The sequence below is a fragment of the Lissotriton helveticus genome, chromosome 1_1 (genome assembly GCF_964261635.1).
Source record: "Lissotriton helveticus chromosome 1_1, aLisHel1.1, whole genome shotgun sequence".
NCBI lineage: Eukaryota > Metazoa > Chordata > Amphibia > Caudata > Salamandridae > Lissotriton > Lissotriton helveticus.
In genome coordinates this window covers 2,145,198,103-2,145,224,133 of record NC_136057.1, presented here as the reverse complement: position 1 = coordinate 2,145,224,133, position 26,031 = coordinate 2,145,198,103, and the positions used below count along the sequence as shown (strand labels likewise).

The following is a 26,031-nucleotide window of genomic DNA, read 5'->3' as shown; positions in this document are numbered from 1 at the left end:
GAAAAACAAGCATTGGAAATGCAATAGGTCTCGCATTAGGAAAGTTTGAGCTATTGGTCTTATAAATTACATTTTTTTTAATTTATGTATTTGTTAAAATAGCTAAATTAATAGCTCTGTCATTTACAATGCCAATAGTTATAACTTTCGCAAATGTGACACCTATAGCATTTGTAATGCAACATGTTTTTTATTTACGTGACTTAGATGTATTAATATTACAAATAACAATGGCTTTTATTTTTTTTGTTAAATTGTTAAATACTGTATTTAATTTGTAATGGCAATAGCTTAAACTTTTGTAAATAACTTTTGTGAAGATTATATTCAGTGTTTTTTATTGTGACGAAAATCCAAGAACAGAAGTGAAATATTAACATCTTTTTTGTGATTTGTTATAAGGCTTGAAAGCTTGAAAACAGCTTGAAACAGTGTCGCCTGTCGTGAACTGAGGGCTATAACTCACTGTGTAATGCACTATGTAAAGGCGACCACAAAATACAGAAACTGTGAATTGAACTTTACAGGTTTGAAATTTAAATGATTCCTTTCTGAGGCCGTACATAAATAATTCATATGTGGGAAAGAAGGGTGGTGGTTGGTGTGGTGTGCATGTATAATAGAGATTGTTTGGAATGAATACCGGGAACGCAGCAATTAATTTGAACCGGTGGTTTCCAGGGCTCAGTACGGGCACTTTATTCTCAGTGTCGGCGCTAATGACAGTTCACACATGGTGGCGCTGTCTGTTTAATTATAAGATGAGAGCAACAACAGTATTTAATAATTCAAAATACATTGAAAATGGCAATTGAGACTATTCCATGCCATTCGTATTGGGAGTCCTGGAATAGTTTGAATTGTTACACTTGTAACATTGCAATGTGTTGTAGTTGTACTGGTACTTTTATTGGCAGTGCAGGCTGCAGTGGCATCCAAAGAAGGGCCCTGACACTTACTTTTTTTTCAAATATAAATTACGCACTAGTTTCAATAACAATATAGAATTATGCAGAAAAGGAGGCATCTGTGTAAATTTAAGATGATACAGGGGAAGCAGCGAGGAGAGTGCTCTGATTGTGGAAAACAAGCAGCAAGGAGAGAGAGAGAGAGAGAGAGAGAGAGAGAAGGAGAGGGAGTGGGGGAGAGAGAAAGAGAGAGTGGGAAAGAAAGAAAGAGAGAGAGTGGGAGAGAGAGAGAGTGGGAGAAAGAGAGAGAGTGTGAGAGAGAGCCAGTGGGAGAGTGGGAAAGAGAAAAAGAGAGAGAGAGTGGGAGAGAGAGAGTGGGAGAGACAGAGAGAGAAAGACAGAGTGGGAGAAAGAGAGTGAGAGAGAAAGAAAGAGAGAGTTTGGGAGACAGGGAGAGAAAGAGAGGGAGAGAGAGAGAAAGAGAGAGAGTGGGAGAAAGAGACAGTGGGAGAAAGAGAGAGAGTGAGAGAAAGAGAGACAGTGGGAGGGAGAAAGAGAGAGATAGTGGGAGAAAGAGAAAGACAGAGAGTGGGAGAAAGAGAGGGAGAGTGGGTCAGAGAGAAAGAAAGAGAGAGGTTGGAAGGGAGAGAAAATGAGAGAGTGGGAGAGAGAGAGAAAGAGAGAGGGTGGGAGGGAGAGATCGAGGAAGAGAGAGTGAGAGAGAGAGAAAGAGAGAGAGTGGGAGAGAGAGAGTGGGAGAAAGAGAGAGAGTGAGAGAGAGCGAGAAAGAGAGAGGGTGGGAGGGAGAGAGCGAGGAAGAGAGAGTGAGAGAGAAAGAGAGAGAGTGGGAGAGAGAGGAAGAGTGAGAGAGATAGAGAAAGAGAGAGAAAGAATGAAAGTAAAATAGAAAGGAGAGAGGAGAGACGCAATGAGGGACAGAGAGAGACAAAGGGACAACGAATTTGCGTGAGTTAGAGGTAGAAGAGAGAGAGACAGAGTGAGAGATAGAACAGAGAGTACAGAGGAAGATGTTGTTGCTTCTTTGCGCCTGTCTATCACAAAGCATGGGGCCAGATCAGGCCTCAGGAATGGAGTGGCAGTTTTTGCAGTCTGGATGAAATAGCTACGCCTGCACCCTTTGATCGCTGGTGCACGGGAGTATCAGATCTGAGCTGAGACTTTACTCTGGAATATATTTGTTCATTTTGTCCCGGTTTTTAGATCCCGATCTTTACATTCAGATATAATTACAGCAATATTTCATGCACTTTGTCTCCGCACTTCAAGGATAGCAGTGGTGATTTGATGCATCTGATATTTGATGGCACTTTTTATTCAGATGGTTCCAGGAGACGACGTTGGTATTACGTGTGATTTCTTCTAATTTTGAACAGGGGTCGCATCGCACTAATCCCGGTCTCAGAGATGAGGAGAACTTCAGGTATCTGACCGGTGACAAGATCATTCAAGAGTGAACTATCGGTTCTGAGACATAGAACAGAAGGAGAGCCAAGATAGCGCTGTTGGTCAGAGTGCAAGGGTGCATTTGAACTGCGCTATGCGCAGGGCATGGCCGTGCCTGTGAAAGATGACAAACAGGTGACAAGATCATTCATGAGTGAACTATCGGTTCTGAGACATAGAACAGAAGGAGAGCCAAGATAGCGCTGTTGGTCAGAGTGCACGGGTGCATTTGAACGGCGCTATGCGCAGGGCATGGCCGTGCCTGTGAAAGATGACAAACAGGTGACAAGATCATTCATGAGTGAACTATCGGTTCTGAGACATAGAACAGAAGGAGAGCCAAGATAGCGCTGTTGGTCAGAGTGCACGGGTGCATTTGAACGGCGCTATGCGCAGGGCATGGCCGTGCCTGTGAAAGATGACAAACAAGCAGATCATAGATGGAATCGAAGCTGTACCGAGGTGGGGGCTAAAGGAAACCAAAAGAAGTGAACAGTTGCAAAGGGACAACAAATACAGTCAGATGAAGGGCAGGGCGACAAACAAGAAAGGAAACAAGACGGAGGGCATTGCTGTGGGGAGGGGGGGAGGAGAAATGCACACGGTGGGCAGGGGAGGGGGCGGAGCGGGGAGAGCGGCATGAGGGTGTGAAGCAGCCGGGGCCTTTGAAGTGAAGCTAAGCTTCACTTCAAAGGTGTGGGAGGAGTGTGGCTTTGGGAACAGATGGCGATTTGATGATGTGCACGCGCATTTTAGGTCAATGCGCTTGCGCATTGACCTAAAAGCGCACGGGCACAGCACCAAATCGCCACAGTTAGTTAAACTTTGTTTAAAGCCCTATAGTCTCGCTTCTCTCAATGCGCATGCGCATTGATAGGTCACGAGACCTAACAAGCTATTCACTAAGGGTAGCCCAAGAAAGGACAGCCTTGTCATTCAAAACTGTGCACGGTCACTTGTACACATAGCATGTTAGAGACCTGATCAGGTACGCATAGCGCGTAAGAGATCTGATCAGGTACGCATAGCGCGTAAGAGATCTGACCAGGTACGAATAGCATGTAAGAGACCTGACCAGGTACACAAAGCATGTAAGAGACCTGACCAGGTACACAAAGCATGTAAGAGACATGACCAGGTACAAGTAGCATATAATAGACATGACCAGGTACACATAGCATGTTAGAGACCTGACCAAGTACACATAGTATGTTAGAGACCTGACCAGGCACAGAGAGTATGTTAGAGATCTTACCATGTACACATAGCATCTTAGAGACCTGACCAGGCACACATAGCATGTTAGAGACCTGACCAGGTACACAGAGCATGTTAGAGACCTGACCAGGTATGTATAGCATCTTAGAGAAGAGATGCTGCTGTGAAAGAAGATGTTCCCGAAGGGCAGCCTGATCGGTGGATCGATGGCTATGCTCAGTAGCTCTGGATACCAAAGTGTCTGTGCCCAGACCAGAGCCTCAAGGATGACTTGGGCTCATCATTCTTGAGCTTCTTGAGAATTCTGGGTAGGAAATGTATGGGTGGAAAGGCATACAGAAGTTCTGAGCTCCACTCGAGATAAAAAGAGTCTAGGAGAGAGTGGCACCTTGAAAACTGCTAACATTGTGTGTTCTCGGTGAAGGCGTACAGATCTAACCAACGCTCTCCTCAATGGTGAAAGAGACCTTGCGCCACCTCCGGGTGGATGCGCCATTCGTGATCCGCTAGGCATCATCGGCTGAGTTTGTCCACTCTAGGATTCAAAGAACCTACCAGATGTTGAACCACCATGGATTTGCCATGCTGTTCCACCCATGTCCAGAGACACAGGGCCTCTTGACAAAGGATCCACAACCCAACCCTGTCCGGTTTGTTGCACTACCACATGGCAGTGGTGTTGTCTGTGAACACTTGTACCAGCCATACCTTTTATGGAAGGTAGAAAGGCTTTCAATGCCAGACGGATCGCACGGCGCTCCAGCATGTTGATGTGGAGTCCGGAATCCACTGGAGACCAGAGTCGCCTGATCTCCACCTCTCCTAGATGGGTGCCTTTTCCCGGAGTGACAAATCTGTTACTACTGTGAGATCTGGTTGGGGGAAGGGAGAGGGGTTTGACTATGACCCAATCGAAGTTCGTTAGCCACCACTGCAGATTGTTTGCTGTTCCATCCGGGATGTGGGTCAGGTCGGAGAGATTCCCCGATACTGCGCCCACTGGAACTTCAGGTGCCATTGCAGAGCCCGCATATGCGATCTGGCATGTGTCACTGGCAGGATGAAGGAGGCCATGAGGCTCAGCATCATCAGAGTCAATCTCAGCATAACCCAGGATAGTGGCTGAAATTTCGAGACCATAGACTGAATATACTGGACTCGCCGCTTGGGAGGAAAAGCCTGAAAAAGCAATGTGTCCAGAACAGCTCAGATAAAAGGGAGCATCTGAGAGGGAGTCAGGTGTGACTTAAGCACGTTGATCGTGAACTCCAGTGAGTGCAGAAGGTTTGCCCTAGTTTGGAGGTGGGAGATGACAGCCTGGAGTGAGCCCACCTTCAGCAGACAGTCGTTGAGGTAGGGGAAGAATGGCACCCCTAACTTCTGCAGAAGAGCTGTAACCACTTCCATCACCTTGGAAAACACTTCAGGGGAACTGCAGAGGCCAATAGGAAGCAGGGTGAATGAAAGTGCTCAAGGCTTATCATAAACCGCAGATAGCACCGGTGGGCAGGTAGGACAGGAAAAGGAAAATAAGCGTCTTGCAAGTTCAATGCTACCATCCTTTCTCCTGGGTCTACGGCAGAGAGGACCTGAGCCAACATGAGCATTTTGAATGACTCCTTTCCGAGGAAGAGATTGAGAGTTCAGAGATCGAGGAAAGGACGAAAGCCCTTGTCCTTTTGGAAACCAGAAAGTAGTGCGACTAGCAACCATAGCCCACTTCTGACACTGGTACCCTGTCTAGGACTCCCTTGGTCAAGAAAGCCATGACCTACTCACAGAGAACAGATGATCCTCCATGAGATGGTGGCATGGAGGAAAGGGTAGCCTCGAAGAGGAGGCAATAGCACCTTTGAACAATCTGGAAACCCACCTGTCTGATGGTATGAACTGCCAGTGGGGCAGGTGCTGGCGAATTCAGCTGCCAACTGGGTGCCCATGGTGGTAAAGGAGCAGACTAGGAGGGTTTGGAGGTGGTTGCAGAAGGGGGGATGGCGAACTGACCAGACCGCTGGCCACCTGACCCTAACAACTGTGGGTACCACGCCCCAGGCCACGCTGAAGCTGGGGAGAGTGTGCAGTGGCTGGGCGGGAATTGGAGCCTAAGGAGTGAAAGGCAGATTGAGGTGGACGTGGGGCAACAGAAAGGCCAAAGGACCTGGCTGTAGCAAGAGAATCCTTATGGTGCTCTAGCTCAAATCTGCCTTGTCTCTGAAGAGACTGCTGCCAACAAAGAGCATCTCCATAAGGGAAGCTTGGACATTCCCGAGAAGCCAGTCATCATCAGCCAGGCCTGGTGCCTATGGGCCACTGTCATGCAAACTGCTCTGACAAGCCAGTCGGTTGTGTCAAGTCTGCATCGAATAGTGAACTTTGCTGCGTCTCTCCAGTCAGTGACAGCAGGGTAGAGTACAGCCCGGGCCTCCTCCAGGACCTGTTGCAATACTTGCGCAACCGTATCCCTCAAAGTGTGGGAATAACAGCCCAAAGGCATGCAGTGTTAATGGACTTCAATGCTAGGCAGGCGGAAGAAAACATCTTCTTCCTAAATGAGTACAGCCTCTTGGATCCCCTATCCGGGGAAGAGTAGGCAAAGCGCCTTGGGAGGTGGAGGCTTGGACCACCAAGCTCTCAGGAGTAGGGTTTTGGAGTTTGGAAGCTTTGGTCACCAGGTGCGGGGCGATGGTGATGGGCAATGGTCCTATTTACAGGAGTACCTGTGAGGGGTTTGGACCAGGTACCAAGAAGGACATCAGGGAGGGCGTCAATAAATGGGAGTCGGGATCTGACATGGAGACGCCCAGTTGTAGTATCTCCATCAAGAGATTAGTCTTGACTGCCACTGTGGGTAGCTGTATGTCAAGGACCTCAGCCGCCCTGTGCACCAACATTGCGTAAAAAGCTCCCTCCTCCTTAGCCATGGTAGGGGGAGAAAGCAGACAAGCATCTGGAGACGTGTCAAGGCGTCTGCCTTACCGAGGTCCTCACACCAGTCCCCACATTTCTACCACGTAGGACTAGTATTCTACAGGGTCCAGCGACCCCTCCTAGTCTTCCCCGAGGCCTAACCCATAAGAATACGGCACAGTCTCAGATCTAGGACGCAAAGCTCTTGCCAGAGTCGTACAACGCACACCCGGTTCTGTGTTGCAGTCGGGGATGACTCCACTGGGGGTGCACTGGCACCACCGGGAGCATCGGTATCGGGGCCAGTGCTGGGGAAGGTCAAGATGGCTCAACCAGTGCTGGTCCGGATCAGGAATGGATTTCGTCTGGGAGAGTGACCAGCAGTTCTGTTCCAAATCAGTGGCCTTCCCTTTAAAGAAGGGGGATTAGAGAAGAAAAGAGGGACAGAACGTTTGCTAATAAGATAAAGCTGTATGTGTAAAAATGAAGAGAAGCAGGATGTGCGACGTTAGCTCTCAAACCGATTCTCTAAATATTTCACTCTGTTGAACTGGGGTGAAAGGGGGTGTAGCTCAGTTTGAGGGAAACCTCAAATTGATACTTCACGAAAATAATATAGCCACCTCTGGGATAAAGACTCACAAAAATCTCAATCAGGCAGTTCTGTCTGGTGGAAGGTTTAGATCAAGAAAACATTTCTTTCAATCAAGAAGTTGGTAAGAACAGTTCCTATCCTGTCTAGACTGAAGTGCCTAGCACAATTGGGGAAAACTGTTTCTTGACATACTATCAGGGACCAAGGGGTATCTGTCTGCCACTGGAGCTCCACATGCTCAATGGTCTGGTAGCTAAGGAGGCTAGGCTCAAGAGACCTACAGAGGATGGCTACTTGTGTCCAAGAGCCTGCTTGCTCTGAATCAGAGCTGCACTCTGTACAGGAGGAGCAATTGAAAATTGAGTCATATGGTTTCCTTGTTAGAAACCAAATACTAGAAAATTATAATGGATGAGTGGACAGTATTGTTCAGCACTGACCGGAAAACCTTTACCATCCAAAAATGTGAGATCCTTTGGAAAACTTGGATGAAGTGAAGGCCTCTGTCTGGGAAGTACCAACCACCTCAGCCTTCAGCAGAACTTTCTACCACTCATGAGATTTTTCTTTCTCTAAAAAATCTCTACAAGCGACGTCACAGAGAAGCCACTCTTGGACTGTGCCTTATAGGAGTTAAGTACTTAAACAGCAGCCTATTAACAGCTGCCACTCAAAATGCTAACTGTTGTTGCATCCAGCATCAATGTTGGAAGTTTCCATCTCCTACCTGAACCATTTTGTTATTCTTGAACCTCCTTCATGGATCTCACTCTAAGAATGTCTGACCATGTACACCCTTAGTTTCAGGTCCTGCTGGTTATCTTGGCCTACTATGAAGAAGCTAAAGTAAGTTGGTCAACGGACCAAGATCTGCTAATTCTGACTCTTCATCAATACTACCAAATCAATAGCGTTCCAGCAAAAAAAGACCCATATAGACCGTATTTCTAAATACTTTTTATCTCTTTCCGTTAAGATAACTTTGGGTTTCATAAAATCCCATGTTACTTGCTTTTGTTGTCTTTTGTTGATAAAGGTGAATTCTATGGGTCGGTTTTACAAAATGCACTTTTCAGTAGGTTTACTACCATTTGGATTCACAAACTCCACTTTTGTAGTAACGTACAATTTTGTAAAAATTCTAGCACGACACATGGAGAACCACGGGTACTGCAACAACCTCCCACAGAAACTAAAGGAGGTAGGGACTTTGAATAAAACTTCATAAGAAATAATTATGTTAAATTAAGTTATTTAAAATAGTTAAACATGTAAATATAAATTAATGTTAAAAATATATTTCAAAAACAACATATTTAAATATGAAATATATTATGACCAAATAATATATATGTACTATTTTTAATTATAATGTGCCCAGACCCCTCTGACCAGTGACCTTTCCAGAATCAAACAGCCCTTTTAAAGTGCACAGGAGAGTCTGGTTATCCGTTGCTCCAGCGGGGGTTTCCAACCTTTTCTTTAATAAGAGCTACTTATGAACAAAGAAAATAATCCAGATCTACTAATATTATTAGTGTTTTAACTATGACCACATCAGACAAGATTACCAACAGTGATCACCTAAGTGCATCAGGCAGGCATGCCAGCAGTAATTTGAAAGTTGGTGGTTACTGTACTATGTGCATAACATCCACAGCTGCAATACCCCTGGCAACAAGATAATAACATCAGTACTATGTCTCTTGTACACAGCATGATTTTTATCGCTCAAATATCAGCTTTAAGAATGCTTTGGAAATTCAACCATTTTCCTCCAAACAACAGCTTTCTGAAAAGTTTAAATTCTGATATACTACATGAATTCAACCAAGCAAAAAAGCACTACTTTGCACACAGGAGAACTACGTACAGGTAGCTAGAAAGCTGCCAGTAGCTCAAGAGCTACTCGTTGGAGAAGCCTGCTCCGCTGTGTGCATCAAACCCAGCTATCAGGAATGCAGGCAAAACTCAAACCTGTCTGGGATTGCTCCTCCACATCCATCTGCCTTTTCAATGCTTTGGGTCTCTCACATGCAACTCAGAGGCCTCCATGTACAGTACCACACGTAGACACACACGCATTACTGCACACACATGTAAACACACATGTGCTGCACAGCACTAAATACTGAGATGATGTAGGCTAAGGGCAAAGTAAATGCAAAGCAGCGGAGTTGCTTCACCCCACTACACTGACACAGGTCAAAAAGACTGTTCACTCTACTGATCATTATAACTAAAATGGTATACTGTCACAACAGCACTTGTGTTACTTAACTCTTGGTAAGTGCAGTAGTCTTTCTGAAGCAGTAGCTTGATCAAAGGACACATGTTCATGCTTAGGAGCTCCAGGTATTCACACTCTTGTGGCCCAATCTGGGGCATTTAGGAAAACTTGGCTCTAGTGTCAGGAGTCTCCCTTACACCATTTGAGCCCGAACACATCATTTTATGAGTGCTTTCGCTGAAACTCCAACATGCAAAACTGTTGACATTGCATACTGTCGACAGTGGCAAAAAAACCTATGTAGGTCTTTCCCCACTGGTCGAACATGCGCTGCACATCTTTAAGATGTATACACCCCTCATGATCTACCAGATCACATCTGCTCAGTTCATTTGCACTATGATTCAGGGACCATGTTTGGTGGATGGTGAGCAAGAGACGCAAAGCCTCTTCACACAGAACCCAGGGCATCACTTCGCATGCTTGGTACAGTGCCACATAGTGGGATTGTTGTCTGTGAGAACCTGATCCAACCTCTTCTTGACTAATGGCAAGAAAGCCTTTAGGACCAAATGGTTAGCTTCAGTAGACTGATGCAGAGCTAGATGTCTACTGAAAACCTGAGGCTTCTGATCACCAGCTGCAGATGACTCTCCTCTCCAAACCAGTAGCCCAAGTGAGGAAGGGACAGCAATCTGCCACTGGACAAATTGAGATCAGTCAAGCCAAACACTGAAGATCTTGCGGCGTCTACTTTGAGATCTGGATGATGTTGAAAAGGCAACTTTGATGCTGGCCCGACTGGTATTTCAGGTTCCGCTGCAGGGCCTGCATGTGCCACCTGACATACTTTACAAGGAGGATGCACAAGTCTAAGTGGCCAAGAAGACTTAGAGCTATCCTCACTGGGGTCCAAGATCGAGGCAAAAATATCGGAATTCTAGGCCGAATGCTTACGGACTTGCTGCAGTAGTGGAAAAGCGCCAATTGAATGGAAGCTTCAGTGATGGAATCAGGTGGGACTTGGGCTTATTATGGTGAACATATCTAATGTCAGGAGTTCCATCATCACCCGAAGGTGGTGCATGAATTACTGCAGCAGTATTGCCTTTAATAGCTATATGTCAAGGTAACAGAACACAGAAACTACCTCACTCTGAAGAAGGTGCAAAGATCGCCATCCTCACTTTTGTGAACATCCAAAACCCATAGCTGAGGCTAGAGGAAAGCATGACAAATTGAAAGTGTAACAGGCCCACACTGAGCCGTAGGTAATGCATGTGAAACAGCAGGATGGTTATATGAAAATTCACGTCCAAGGACATCCAGTATCCCAGGTCCAAAGCAGAGCGAATATGAGCCTATGTGAGCATCTTCAATTTGTTCTTCACAGGAAAGCATTCAGGTGTTGAAGGTGTAGGACATCTTTGAAGAGTAAAATCACACCTCTTCCTGCAGGATGGATAGATGCTCCAAGGAAATTTGTTTTGTTGCTGGAGGAATGTCGAGTGAGGAAGAGGAGAGGAAAGATAGAGCAGAGCTTTTTTGAACAATTTGCAAGACCCATATGTCAGACGTAATGGATCACCAAACTGGAAGGAATTTACGTATCCTGCCCACCCCAGTTGGACAGGAGCCACTGAGGGCAAACTAAAGCAGTATTGTAACAGAGGAAGTGGAAGGCTAGTGACCCTGCTGGCCTGTGCTATGTCTGCTGGTGCCACACCTGCAACCACGAAAGAACTGGGCTATCTGCTACAACGCTGGCTGGGAATGATGTCTCTGCAGATAGGTTACTTCCCCTGGAGTAACTGCTATACTTGCAGAACTGATGCGGAAATTGCTTTGCAGGGGTTAAAAGCCTTAAGTAACATGCTGTGGCCATAGTGTACTAAAAGTGTTGCATAGCAGAGTCCGCCTTCTCCCCAAGGAAATTTCCATCAGTGATGTCTGCACATCACGTCCTAGAAAATCTGGTTGGCCTCCTCCAGGTATGTCTGCAGATCATGAAACTGGTACCAACTGCTCTACTGATGCACTTTGTAGCATACAAGCCAGAGTAGATGATGTATTGCCATGTCTGATAGGCCATGTGCATTACAGACCAATTGCGTTTATGGACCTCGATTTACCTTATTGGTCAAAGCCTGTACAATTCGACTTTTTGGAGTCGGGTGCTTGGTGAAAAGAATCTGAAACACCGAGCTCCGGCTTATGTTGCCTGGCGCCCTGCTGGCTTACATGTGGACTTCAGTAGTGATCAAGGAATCCGTGAAGGTGTCACTGAATGAAAGCCAGAATTCTAAAGTGACCAGGCCCAGGCTGTACAATATCTCTGCCAAAACATCTGACTTAAATATCAATGAAGGGCAGCTGTAATTCCAGTATCATAGCTACCCTACGAACCACTAATGCAAATGAGGCACTTTTATCCTTTGGTGGCCCATGAGGCGAGCCAAGCTCTGTTTCAGGGGAAGTGTCAAACTCACAAGTGTTCCGTCAGTCAAGGCATGATGAATATAATAATGGGGAGAGCACGCCAAGCCCCTCACCATCATCATCAGAATTCTGTGAAACTCTCTGTTGTGACAAAGGATAAGCGTGAGAGCCAAAAAAGACAATGGAGCCTCTAATGATAAGTTAGATTAGTGTCAAGCTGCATGGTAAATTGATCTTCTTTTGTGATGATTTAACCTGACATGGGCTCGGAGTCTGACGTGTGTTGGCACCAGGTCATCAATTGGTACCAGTGGAGTGGGTATCAGCATTGGGTCTGGAATGAAATATTGTACCAGAGTTAGTACAGGCTTGGTAACTGGTCCAAAGGGGACAGACTACAACAGGGGGGAGCCCGCCAGCAGTAACTGATTGGAGGCCCCAGCAGTTCTGTGGGGCCTAAAGGCATATCAGAGGGAGCCGGAAGTGCACTAAAGATTTACAGGATGGCCTCCTTGAAGGCCATTATTTGATATGAGGGCAACAACAACCTGAGAAACGTGGGCGCATTGTTCCACTGAGGTATTGGTTCTCTTGGCTCGTCACCTTGAGGAAGAGAGACTCAAATCTTGCTGTCCGAGGGCCTTCTCTTTGGAATCAGAGTCATGGGATGGGGGTCAAGTCTTGCATTGCTTTCCTATGCTTGTGTTTATACCTCGATTTTGAATAAGCTGAAGATTTTGACTTACCCGAAGATGAAGTGGAGTGGTCGCGAGAAAGACCACAGGACCACAACTTAAAGAGCAGACCTGTGAAAACTGTAACTTCGTTTTATGTTTGCTGAAGTACGACTTTGCCTTCCAGGCTTGAATCTCCTTCGGGAGTATAAGGGTACATTTGTCACACTACTTTGAGTTGTGGCTGTAACCCAGGCACCAAAGGCACACCTTGTGCTGGTCTATGACAAACATTTGCTACCTGAAATAATTTACTAGTTCACTGTGGAATAGTTGTTTTGAGTCATCAGATGACAGGCGAAGGTGGAGGAGCTCCAGATGCTCGTGAGAAGACACAGAAAAAAGAACTGATGTCAGTATGGAGAGGTGGCGCTTCTATGAGGCCCCACTCCTTCAAAGTTGGAGCATAATGGAGTCAGCACAGAGCAGCATATCACTACCTATTGGCACGTGGAAGCATTGCATGAAAATTCTCCAGATCCAGTCTGACGCCATGGGATATTTTAAGGTGAATCAGCAGTTATAAGTATCCATCAGAAAGTGCATATTAATTTATTTTTTTAAACTTGAGGAAAACTATCTACAAACTAGAACTGAACAACAATTAAATACAATTGAATTTCAAAACTAATGTATTTCAAAGTAAAGATTACACTAAAACATGTATTTATGGTTAGCTATATATTGTTTATATTGTCCAGAATAAGGCAGAGTTGTTTGTCTCAACAGAATGGTTTATCTCTGGTCCATGTATAACCACAAGATGTGCTTGTGCATTGTCATTTTTTTAGTTTACATATTCTACAAAATTCAACATACGTTCTATTTTCAATAATGCAATATACCAGCAAGAATTGTCTACGAATTATACATTTATTGACATTCCGAGATCATTTTTCGTATTGAACAAGTTACTTACCCTTTACAGATGTTCTTTCTAGTAGTCTACTCTTACTGCTGATTCCTTGCCAATTGGAAATTTCCAGGGCCAGACTGGAACTGAAGACGTTTTTAACAAAGCACCTGAGCACAAGTAGTTGGCGCCGTATGGCTCCATGTTGATGTCAACTCCTTTCTGTTCGTGCCCTTCCAAGTGGATCTGAACTCCACACCCACCTTTGATGGCCTTCAGGCAACTCCCAAAACTTATATAACACAACGAGTTAGGAAGGGTCCAAGGGGAATTATATTTAAAGACCACTAGAACCAGTCTGTACCCCCAATTCACATGTAGCAAAAACAGAAGACTAGTGGTGGTCTGAACTAAGCAATGAAGACTGAGCAAAAGACAGAAGCAGAGTGCTGTGTGAAGGAAAGGCTATGTGTGTTAAAGAAATGATTTGGGTGGGCTGATGGGATTCATTTCCTTTCTTTAACACACATAGCCTTTCCTTCACACAGCACTCTGCTTCTGTCTTTTGCTCAGTCTTCATTGCTTAGTTCAGACCACCACTAGTCTTCTGTTTTAACTCCCAAAACTTTACATAGAGTGCTAGGAAAGTTGCATATAAGTGCCACCCTACATGCTGTCATCAGACACGCTAGTGAGGAATCTGCGGATAGACAGAGCATCCACCAGAAAAAACATTAACAATGTTATGTAATTTGATCTACTGCTGGATACTTCTAACTGAAAGTTCCTCACCTTTATAATGGATACCATAAACAGAACCTCTTAAAGGTATAGGGCCTGAGGAGATGGCTCACACCAAAACATCTTACAGAACCGGGCTGGTGAAGCGGCCTTCCCACCGGACTGCACTACCAAGGGAGTAGACTTTTGTGAACCTATGTGCAAACACCCAAGTAACACCTTGGCAGATTTCCAGACAGGAACCCCTCTTCAAGGCCATTGTAGTGGCTTTAACCCACATGGAATGAGCATGCAGGCCCTTAAGGGGCAGAGTTTTGGCCCATTGCACAACATATTTTAATACTGAGCACTATCCAACCTTGAGAGGGTCATCTTTCTACAGAGCCTTCCCTTTCTTAGTTACAGAGAAACCAATAAAGAGATGACCATTCATACAAAAGCGCTTCGCGCAGTTGATGTAAATGCTAAGAGCTATTACGATCAAGTCGATGGAGCCTCCTCAAGTAAAGGGTGAGGTGGGGAAAAATATTTAGCAAATCCAATACATTTGATAACAAGGAGAGGAGCCATGACCTTCAGCAGGAAGCCATCCCTGGTGATCAGTACTGATTAGCCAAGGAAGAAGGAGGTTTAAAGCACAAGTTACTACTTGTGTAACGATATATCTGTAAGAGACATTAGTTAGTGATAGATTCGTTACCTTAGAATATCCCAAGCATCAGACTGGATTCGGAAAGTTTTGCTTAGCAGTACCCCTGCCCGTCAGTAGGCGTCATGCGGCTCCGTGTCCGTCGCTGGCATCGTATGCGCCGAGATGACGTCACAGAGACTACTTAGGTGCCCCCCCGCGCGCTGACGCCAGGTCTGTGCGCGACTTTCCGAGCCGAAACGCAGAACCAGGCAAGAAACTGACCATTGGTGCATAAAACTAGGGTCTAAAAAAGGGTATGACCTTAACCCTAGTACTCAGTTCGCAGAACAGGAGGATGGGTGGGGCGGAAAGGAATCTATCACTAACTAATGTCTCTTACAGATATATCGTTACACAAGAAGTAACTTGTGCATCTGAAAGAGACACGTTAGTGATAGATTCCTTACCTTAGAATAGCTACCACAGCAATACCAACCCCGGTGGTGGGTCTGCGAACAAAATTACACCAAGAAGTCACGGAGCACAGAACGGCCAAAGAAGCCGTCCCTCTGGACTTGACTGTCAAGGCAGTAATGCTTGGTAAACGGGTCCCAGGCTCTCCACACCACTGGAGTCAAGCTATCCAGGCTGATGAAGGCTGATAGCCAGAAACCGGTCCTTGGATGCTTGATTCCGGTCTGGGAAAGACATGGCTTGGTAGTTCGGACTGGACTGTTCCCATGAGGCACAGGGTCAGAGCTGATTTGCATATAGCCAGTGTCTAACCCAGGGTGGTGTGGAGTGCAAAAAAACGATGGATTTAGGCCCAGATCCTTGTACTGGGGTGAATGTATGACATTGTTCTACATTCTGTCCATCAACTGTGTTTTTTGGTAAACGGGTGCAGCAAGGCCCACATAGATGCCTGACAAATGTCCTGCAAGGGAACTCCGCGTCCCAAGGCAGTAGTGGCTGCAGTTGCCCTGCTGGAATGGGGACGCAGCCCCACAGGACGCTTCTTCGTGGCCAAGGAGTAACATGATTTGATGCACAGAACGACCTACCGGGAGATGGTCCATTTGTGCACGGCCCGACCTTTTTTGGTGCCCACGTAGCCAACAAAGAGCTGATCATCCACCCGGAACTGTTGCGTACGCTGCAGAAGAATGCTATCGCACGTTTAGGGTCCAGACGGTGGAGCCACTCCTCTTCCCTGGAAGGATGCAGAGGTGGAAAGAAGGTGGGCAAAGTGATGGTCTGCCCGATGTGAAAGGGCGTGACAACGTTTGGCAAGAAAGAAGGACAGGTCCTCAAAACCACGTTGTCCGGAGGAACAGAAAGGAAAGGAGCTTTGGAAGAAAGAGCCTGGAGGTTTGGAAGAAAGAGCCTGGAGCTCACTCACTCTTCTGACAGAAGTGATAGCTACCAGGAAAGCCGTTTTCAAGGTGAGAAGACGTAAAGGACAGTTATGAAGGGGCTCAAAAGGAGCACACATCAGAAAAGTCAAGACAAGATTCAAGTCCCACTGAGGCATTATGAAGGGCGCAGGTGGAAACGTATGCGTAATGCCTTTAAGGAAACGGTTAACAACCAGGGACTTAAAAAGAGAAGGCTGATCTGGAAGCCGTAGAAAGGCGGAGATAGCTGAAAGATAACCTTTGATAGTGCCCAGAGGAGAGCCTTGCTGGGCCAAAGAGAGAAGGAGGAGAAGAACCTCAGAAAGAGGGGCAGAAAGGGGATCTACAGCCTTTGCAGTGCACCATGCCACAAATCTGCTCCACCTGCAGGCATATACCGTTTTGGTGGAGGGACGCCTGGCTGCCAGAATGACATCACAGACTTCGGGAGAAAGTTCGAAAGGTGTCAACTGTCGCCGCTCAATCTCCATGCACGGAGGTGGAGGCTGGACAGGTTCGGGTGGAGGACCGTCCCCTGCTGCTGCGACAGAAGATCCTCCCGAAGAGGCAGACGGATCGGGGGATCGACGCTCATACTTAGTAGCTCAGGATACCATACTCTACGAGCCCAGTCCGGAGCCATGAGAATGACTTGGGCCTGGTCGTGCCTGATCTTCTTGAGCACTCTGGGCAGAAGTGGTATAAGCGGAAGGTGTACAATAGACCGCAGCTCCACTCGTGACGAAAAGCTTCTCTGAGCGAGTGCCGCTTTGGAAATTCCAACGCGCAGAACTGATGACATTGCGCGTTCTCTTCGGTGGCGAATAGATCTAACCAAGGCTCTCCCCACTGCAGAAAGAGACCTTGCGCCACGTCAGAGTTCAGATGCCATTCGTGATCCACTATGCACCGGCGGCTGAGTTTGTCCGCCCTGGCGTTCAGAGAACCTGCCAGGTGTTGAACCACCAAGGTAATGCCATGATGTTCCAGCCATGTCCAGAGGTGCAGAGCCTCCTGACATAGGGTCCACGAACCCACCCGCCCTGTTTGTTGCAATACCACATGGCAGTGGTGTTGTCTGTGAACACCTGCACTACACTTCCCCGGACAGAGGGAAGGAATGCCTTCAGTGCAAGCCGGATCGCCCGCTGCTCCAGAAGGTTGATATGGAGCCTGGACTCCGCTGGAGACCAGAGGCCTCTAATCTTCGCCTCTCCCATGTGGCCTCCCCATCCCAGGAGGCACGCATCCGTCACCACTGTGTGCTCCGGTTGGGGAAGGAGAGGGATCTGCCAGTGACCCAATCGCGATTCGTGAGCCACCACTGCAATTGTCGAGCAGGGCCCTCCGAGATCTGGACGTGATCGGACAGGTTGCCCTGATGCTGTGCCCACTGGAACTTCAGGTACCACTGAAGAGCCTGCATATGCCATCTGGCATGGGTCACCAGCAGGATGCAGGCTCTGACTGAAACCCGGGATAGAGGCTGAAAGAGCGGAATCATAGCCTGAATATCCCGGCCTCGCTGCTCGGGAGGATAAACCTGAAACAGCGTCGAATCCAGAACCGCTCCGATGAAAGGGAGCTTCTGAGAGGGACTCAGGTGCGACTTCGGCACATTGATTGAGAACCCCAGCAAATACAGGCGGTCGGCCGTAGTCTGGATGTGGGTGACGACTTCCTGCCTTCAACATCCAGCCGTCGAGGTAGGGGAAGACTGACAACCTTGACCTGCGCAGATGAGCTGCGACTACCGCCATCACCTTTGTGAACACCCAAGGGGCACTGGTAAGGCCGAAGGGGGGCACGGAAAACTGAAAATGCTCCCGGCCCACCGTGAACCGCAGGTAGGACCGATGGGCCAGCAGGACGGGAAAGTGAAAATAAGCGTCCTGCAAGTCCAATGCTACCATCCAGTCTCCAGGGTAGCCAGGACCTGAGCCAGAGTCAGCATCTTGAACTTCTCCTTCCGAAGGAAGCGATTGACGTCCCTGAGGTTCAAGATGGGGCGCAGGCCCCCCTTGTCCTTCTTGGGGACCAGAAAGTAGTGGGAATAATAACCACTCCCTACTTCCTGACCGGGAACTCACTCGATGGCCCCCTTGGCCAGGAGGGCTGTGACTTCCTGACGGAGAAGAGCTAAATGATCCCCCGACATGCGGTGGTACCGAGGTGGCATGGCTGGAGGGGAGGACAGAAAGGGGAGCGAGTAACCTTGGCAGATTATCTGCAGCACCCACTTGTCCAATGTAATTTCGCTCCAGTGGTGGAGGTGGTGGCAGACCCTGCCTACCACCGGCGTGGGGTGCTCCCTGAAGCTCGGATTAGGAACGCTTAGAGGCGGAAGCAGCGGGGGTGGAGGTGGACTGACCAGCGCACTGGTTACCAAACCCGCCCCTGCGGAATCCACAACTGCGTCCGTGCTGAGGCTGGTTCTGCACAGGCTTGTTGGAGGAGCGTGCTTGAGCGCCCTTGTCCTGGCCCGAAAGGAACGAAATCCAGGTGTGGCAGGGTTCTTTGTGGAAAGACCCAGAGACTTGGCCGTGGCCCAAAAGTCTTTAAAGGGCTCCAGGGCATTGTCGGATTTATCGCCAAAAAGGCGTGAGCCATCAAAGGGCACGTCCATGAGCTAGCCCTGGACATTGGGTGAGAACCCAGTGGAATGGAACCAGGCGTGGCGCCGCAACGACAGAGTCATGTTAATCGCCTTGCCCAACGAATCAGCAGTGTCCAAACCACACCTGATGGCAAACTTCGCCGCATCCTTGCCTTCCGCAATCGCCTGGAAAAGGACAGCCTGGACCTCCTCAGTACACTGAAGCAAGACCTTGGCTACCGAATCCCACACTGCGTGGAAGTAACGGCCCAATAAGCAGGTGGTGTTAACCGACCGCAACCCCAAGCTGGCTGAGGAGAACAACCTCTTGCCAAATTGGTCTAGCCTTTTAGAGTCCTTCTCCGGTGGAGCCATGGGAAAGGCACTCTGTGATGTCGAGGCCTGAATGACCAGGCTCACAGGCGTGGGGTGAGTGGTCAAGAAGGCAGGATCACCAGGCACCGGGCGGTGATGCCTAGCAACGTTTTTATCCACCGGTGCCCCCGAGGCCGGTCGCAACCAAGTGCCTAAGAGGACTTCGGTGAGAGCCTCATTGAAAGGGAGCAGCAGCTCAGACGCCGTCTGAAGCACCTCCGTAAGGAGGTTGGTCTTAAGGGCCACTGTAGGGAGATCGAGATGGAGAGCCTTAGCAGCCCGACGCAGCACCACGGTGTAGGAAGCGCCCTCCTCCATAGTAGGTGGAGGAGAGGCAAACCCCAGGTCAAAAGACACATCAAGCTCGCCCGCATCTTGGAGGTCATCCACCCAATCCTGCTCGGAGTCACACTGTCGGCAAGGGGGTCTTCCTAGCCGTCTCAGTCCTCGTCTGGCTCAGGAGTAGAGGGAGCTGGCTGGTGCGGTAGGGCCGGACCCGGAGAGGGGGCAATCGGCGCCGAAAACAGCGCCAGTCGGGGCCAAGATGGCGCTGTATCCCAATGCAGATCCCAGGCCGGAACTAAATGGTCCGAGAACCGGGGCAGGGGTGGGGTAAACGGCACTCAGTGAGGCGCCTGCGGCGGAGCCAGGGGCAGTGCCGGAGCCAGAGGCAAGGGTGACGCCGGGGCTAGAGCCAGCGGTGCTGCACCTTGTGGCGCCGGGGCCAGAGCCAGCGGCACAGGATCCTGTGGCGCTGGGTCTGGCGCTGGTGACAGTGCCGCTGGGCCAACAGGATCTGGACACGGGACCGCGGGGCCCAAAGGCGCACCAGCGGGAACCCGGGGCCTACAAAGGCGGTCCATGGCAGCAAGAAACTCTTGCATCGGTTCGGGAGTCGCCGACGAACCTGGGTATAGCGGGTAGGCCGCGGTACTCCCGGCTCCAGAGGAACCGCAGGGGGAGAGCCCCTGTCCCCCTCTGGGGAGCGACGGGGGGACGTCGGAGAGCAAACACACTTCTTCAACTTCTTTTTATGGCGTCGCTTACTGGAATCCGAAGGCGAAGACTTAGAGCCCGAGGAGTGACAGCTCCGGTCCCGCAAGCGGTCTTGTGAACAGCCTCTAGTCCCGGGGAGAGGAGTGCCGGACCTCCAGCAACTTCCGGCGCCGCTCCCACAAGGCCTTTGGGGCCATAACCCGACAGTCTCTGGAGTCAAGGTCGGTCTCCAAGCAGTAGAGGCACACATCGTGGGGTTCCGCCACCGACATGTTATGGCGGCACGACCTACAAGGCTTAAATCCGGGCATCCCCATGTGCACCAGGAGACAAGAAGGGGAGACAAAAGTCTCAAAAAAGTAGTCAAATATTGACTGAGGTACATGCTCAATCCAGATCTGCGCTTTCAGCATGGAAAAATAAAGAACGGACGTCAGCGCAAATGGGTGGTGCCTAAGTAGTCTCCGTGACATCATCTCTGCACATACGACGCCTGCGACCGACACGGAGCCGCACAACACCACCTACTGACGCGCAGGGGTACTGCTAAGCAAAACTTTCCGGATCAAGTCTGACGCCTGGGGATATTCTAAGGTAAGGAATCTTTCACTACCGTGTCTCTTTCAGATGTGGCTGTACGAGGAGTGACTGTAGCTCATTTGTGATGTGCTGACATAATTGCAATTAGGAAAATAGATTTTAGCATCAAGAATCATACAGAACACCTTAGTATAATTGACATGCATCAAACCTTTGGTAAAAAGCATCACAACTGGCTAAAAAGATGGTGATTGAGGCAAACACAGAAAGGGCTGGATAAATAGCCCTTCACTGTGCCCACCACGAGGTATTGCTTGGCTAATGCAACAACATCATAAAGTTTGTACTGCAAGGGGTCAGTGTTTTAGGCACCAGACCAAACGCCATTTTCCCATGACCCATTGTAGATCGACTTCATGGAAGGGCATCTGGCTGCAAGAATAATATCGGCCACCTCAGTCGTCAAGCCAAATCCATCTAGGGCCCGATTATAAGCTGAGGCATTATTTATCGCCCCTGATCAATAACAATACCATGGGGTATGTTATTTATCGGGCGCGATAAATAACACCTATTATGAACCATGGGGAACAACATGCAGATTTTGGTGTTTAACACACCAAAATCCACATGATACGTTAAATACTGTATGTTTTCCATAGTTGAATTTTGTGCAAATGTAACAAATATTGGGTTATTTAACACATACGATAATTATCGGAGGCGTCATAGAAACTCCTGTTTACGCACAGGACAGAATTTAACGTGCCACTCTTAATTATGCCCAACTTGGCCGCCACTCACTATCCATGCATGTAGGTGTAGGTTGTGGAGACTTGGATGCAGGAAGCTGCTCTTTGGTGAGACAGGCGGTCCTCTTGAAGTAGAAACCTGATTAAAGGACAAGCACTCAACTGCAGAAGTTCTGCCTACCATACTCTCCTAGACCAGCCCACAGCAATGAGAATTACATTGGCCCAGTCTGTCTTGATCTTACTCAGAACTCAAAGTCCAGAGAGGGGTAGGGGTGGAAGTGAGCACAGGTGTCCGTCCTCCCCTTCCAGTCAGAATGACCCTTCCAACAAGTGCTTGATTGGCCTGCGTCACCACGGATGGAAATGCCAATCGTGGTCTGCTAGACGACACCTGTTCAATACATTCACCAAGGCATTCAGAGACCTCACTAGGTGGTTGGTGAACAGGAAGATATTAGTTGGTCCAACTACCTCCAGAGACAGGATCCATGCCCCAACTCTGCCTTGCTTGTTGCACAACCACATGGCAATCATGCTGTCTGTGATGACATGCACCAGTACCTCTCTTGGATGGATAGCAGGAAAGCTATCAATGCTAGATAGATTGTCAACAGCTCCTAAAGGCTGATATGGAGTTGCCTCTTCACCAGATTTAAGAGGCATCTGACATACACCTCTCCCTGGTGGTTGTTCCAACTATCAGCAATGCATCTGTCACCACCATCAACTCTAGGTGGGAAAGGGAAAGTGGACTGCTTCTGTTTATGTCTACCAGCCACCACAGCAAATCCTGTCCAGTCTCCTTTACGATTTGAATGGAGTCGAAGAGGTACTCACAAAGCTGGGTGCACTAGGATCTGCTGGTACACCGTCGGGCCCGCATGTTTCAAATAGTGTTCGGATGAGGAGGAAGCACAAAGCCAAGAGACCAAGAAGCCTCACAGCCGTCTCACTGAATCTCAAAACTGATCCCGAAACATCTAGATCATATCCTGCAACGTCCCAGGATTTATGTGGCAAAGGAAATGCCTTGAACATCACTGTGTCCAGAAATGCAAGATGAATGGAATTCACTACTTGAAGTTCATGTGAACTGCGGCTTGAAGATGGTAAAACCTAACAATGTCAGGATTTCAGACTGTCGTCCAGATGTGGTCTACTACTAACTGCAGCAAGCCTACCTTTAGCAGCCAGTCCTTGATATATGGGAATAAGCGTACTTCCAAGCTCCGAAGATGAGCAACAACTACTGCCATTACCTTGGTCACGAGGGCCGAAGGTAAGGATGAAGAGGAGAACAACAAGTTGAAAGTATTTCTGGTTTATCTTCAACCGCAGGTAACGCCTATGGGACTGCAGGATGGGTATATGGAAATAGGCATAAGTACAAGAATTCAATCCAGTCCCCTGCGTCCAGATCTGAGCCAACATAAGCATTTTGAACCGGTCCTTCATCAGAAAGACATACAGTGAAGAGATATCCAGAATAGGCCTGAGGCTTCTGTCAAGGAAGTAGCACAAATAGTACCCATCCCCCACTCCACAGCCATGGACACCAGAAGGTCAATTTCCTGCAAGGGAATAGTAGAGTGCCTGTCCAAGAGACAGTCTGGCACAGGAGAACTGTGAGAAGGACAAGGAAAGAACAGGGCATAGCCCCTTTGAGCACTCAGTTGAAACTAGTTGCCCGACAAGATGGATCTCTAGCCGGGGAGTAAATGTTGTATTCTGCCTCCCACCAGCCAGGCATGAATATGGGAGGACAAACTAAAGAGTCTTGGAAGCTGCTGCAGCAAGGGAGGAAGAATTGGAGGATTGCTGCCCATACTGATTGAACAGTATCTAACACTCCTGCCACCACAGCGTCGTAAGGACTGCGTTGACTGTTGTAATATAGGTTAGGAGGACTGTAAGCCAGGCCCTTGCAACAGCCTCTGGATTTTCTGTGTAGGTCTACACATTGGTTATCTGGTGTGTGTCAATAGCCTCAAAGAATGTTTTGTGACATGACTGTCTTTGATTTGTCCTAGCACTGAATCAGGTTTATTTTCAAAGAACCTACGTTATTGAAGGGCATGCCCATTGGTGATTCTGAATGCATCTAGAAAACCTGGCTAATCTCATCCTGGCAAGTCTCCTGAAATCAGTACTAATGCCAATTGCTCTGCTGATGCATCTTCTGTGTCCAAAGCAGCGAGGAGCTGCATTCGACCATCAGGTATCGTTGCAGTAAAGAAGTACTGAGGTCCTCTGACACGGACGGCAAGACACATCCTATAGTGCATGGGTGTACCTATCCAAGAGACAAACATTGTTGATAGATATAAGGGCTAGACTTGTTGAAGAAAAATTCCCTTTCTGAAAGCATCAAGTCTTTCGGATTCCTTATCCAGAGGATTTGATGGGAAAGAATTTTGATTGACCTTAGTAGTTGAAGTTTGAACAATCAGGCTCTCCGATGTAGAGTGCTTGGTCAGGAAGTCAGGCCAGTCAGAGCCAGCCACCTACTTACTGATAGACTGGTGAGCAGGACCATGGCTTGGTCATATAGTTAAATGGGCATCAGTAGGGGCTCTGATGAAGCTGTCCCTGGTTGTTTTAGACTTTGTAGTGGGATCTATGATTCTAGTGTTTCAGATGCCTCCCACAACACAACTCCAAGCAAAGTGCTTTCTTCAGTTGGTGGCCTAATTGGAGAGTCTAGCTCTGTCTCAGGAGATTTGTGATGCCCACTGGCATTTTCCAAGCCTAAATACAATGAATCATAAGTGTAATGAGGAGAAAGCAACCTATCCCCACCCTCAACATCAATGTCCCTAGAGACACTGGATGCGAATCAGATAAAGACTGAATACTCTGCTGGCACTGACGTTGAGGCAGAGGCCTTGAATTTTAATCTAGTTATGATAGACCCATTGCACTTTCGTGACGCTGTAGCATGATATAGGCTTGGAGTGGGCAGAATTTGGTTTGGGTTTGGTAATCGGCACCCAGATCGGATCATTGATGGGTGCTGGCTTTAGTATGGATTGAACCTGGCGGCTCCTGGTACCAGAATACAAGTCAGCACTGGAGTCCGTAAAGGCCCAGTAAAGTGTCCAGAGCAGGCAGATGGTATCAAAGGCGGATCCCACTGGCGGCCCAGATGTGTGCCAGAGGGATTCAGAGGGAGTCAAAAGGAGTCCAACTCACACCAAAAATTTGAAGCAAGGTCTCTTTGAAAGCCACTATTTGCTGCAAGGTTGACAATGGCCCATGTAACTAAGAGCACATAGGGTTCAAAAGTGGGACCAGTTCAGGGGACATCAGTTGAGTGCGATCTTCATCTTTATACCAACTGACTTTCTTGCTAGACTTTGAGTGGTAGGATGGGGTCAAGTCCTGCTTCGTTGTTGATGCTTTTGTATATAGTCTGACTTCGACTTACCAGAAGACTACAATCAGAAAGTGTACTTTTTGCAGGAGTGGCCTCTTGGCTCCGACTGCGATCAGGCCTGCGACTTGGACTGGGAGTGGGACCCATTAGTTGACCATGACAACTTATGTTCTGCAGTGTTAAGTTAAGCTTCCCAGTCCCAAACTGCCTTTCCGGTGCATGAGGGCACACTTTTTGTGTGCCTTAGAATCGTCGGTTGAGCCCAAACACCAGTTATGACTAAAGAGCGTCCATAACGGACATCTGCTTGCTGTACTCCCTGTACAGCTAGCCATTTTTGATGGGGACTTTGGTCACTATCCCACTGTGAAAACATTTTGAGTCAACAAAAGTACGGATCTGGGTCAAGGGTGCTGAAAAAAGGAACTTACATCTGCTCTGAGCCACATGGCACAAACTACCGACATGCATGAGCACTGCTGAAAGAATTCTCCGTATCCAGTCTGGCGCCCAGGAAATAGACGATGAATCTGCAGTTTGAAAAACTTATCAGAACTTATATTACGCCACCATTCAAAAGCTCTACTGCAGTGTTGGGGGAAGTGGGGTTTCTTTAACACTAAAATGCTCACCATTAACAATAAATAGAAGGCATCTCATGCTAGTAAACTTTGAAAAGCACAAGTACTTTTTGAATAGGCAATTCTAATATAATGCAAGTAAACATACTATAATTTAAAAAACAGAAATACAGTGTATAGATTGCAGTACAATTCTATGCTTCAGTAACATGTAATTTTACAACACAGCTGAGCTCCTATCAATCAAAGGCTTTTAGGGTATCACCATGTTCTGATAAAACACAAGCCGAAAGAGAGTTGTTTGAAAGCTGTCTTCGTATTTTATTTCACAATGTCGCGAATATGCCTGCTTATCACACTCAAAAAATGCAGTGCAAGAAAACCTACTGTTTCAAGATCATCTATTTTTCGTTGTTTTCGTTCAAGCTCCTTCTTTTGCTGATTCAACTGTTGATCTTTCTGAAGTACTTCAAAGTCTTTTTCATGCAGCTGATCTGTTGTATGTTGCAATTTTTCATCTAATTGTGCAATCTATACAAAAAAATAGAAAGATGGGTTGAGAATCCATTGATACCTATAACTGATTGGTAATAAAATACCACTGATGTTACACAGCAGGACATATAACCTATTAAGTCAATTATATCTTTGGGCCCTGCTGTGCCCCAACTGTCTGATATGAATGAAGTGCTTAG

General features: G+C 47.7%; 1 protein-coding gene across 3 annotated transcripts in view; it reads right to left on the bottom strand.

Moving 5' to 3' along the window:
* CCDC18 (coiled-coil domain containing 18) overlaps positions 1 to 26,031 on the bottom strand; it is a 1,360,824-nt gene that overhangs the window by 293,696 nt on the left and 1,041,097 nt on the right. For all 3 annotated transcript variants that reach the window (XM_078646342.1, XM_078646344.1, XM_078646343.1), the window contains one exon: positions 25,724 to 25,867. In XM_078646342.1, coding sequence (XP_078502468.1) covers positions 25,724 to 25,867 — 144 coding nt within the window. The remainder of the gene's footprint in view (positions 1 to 25,723; positions 25,868 to 26,031) is intronic.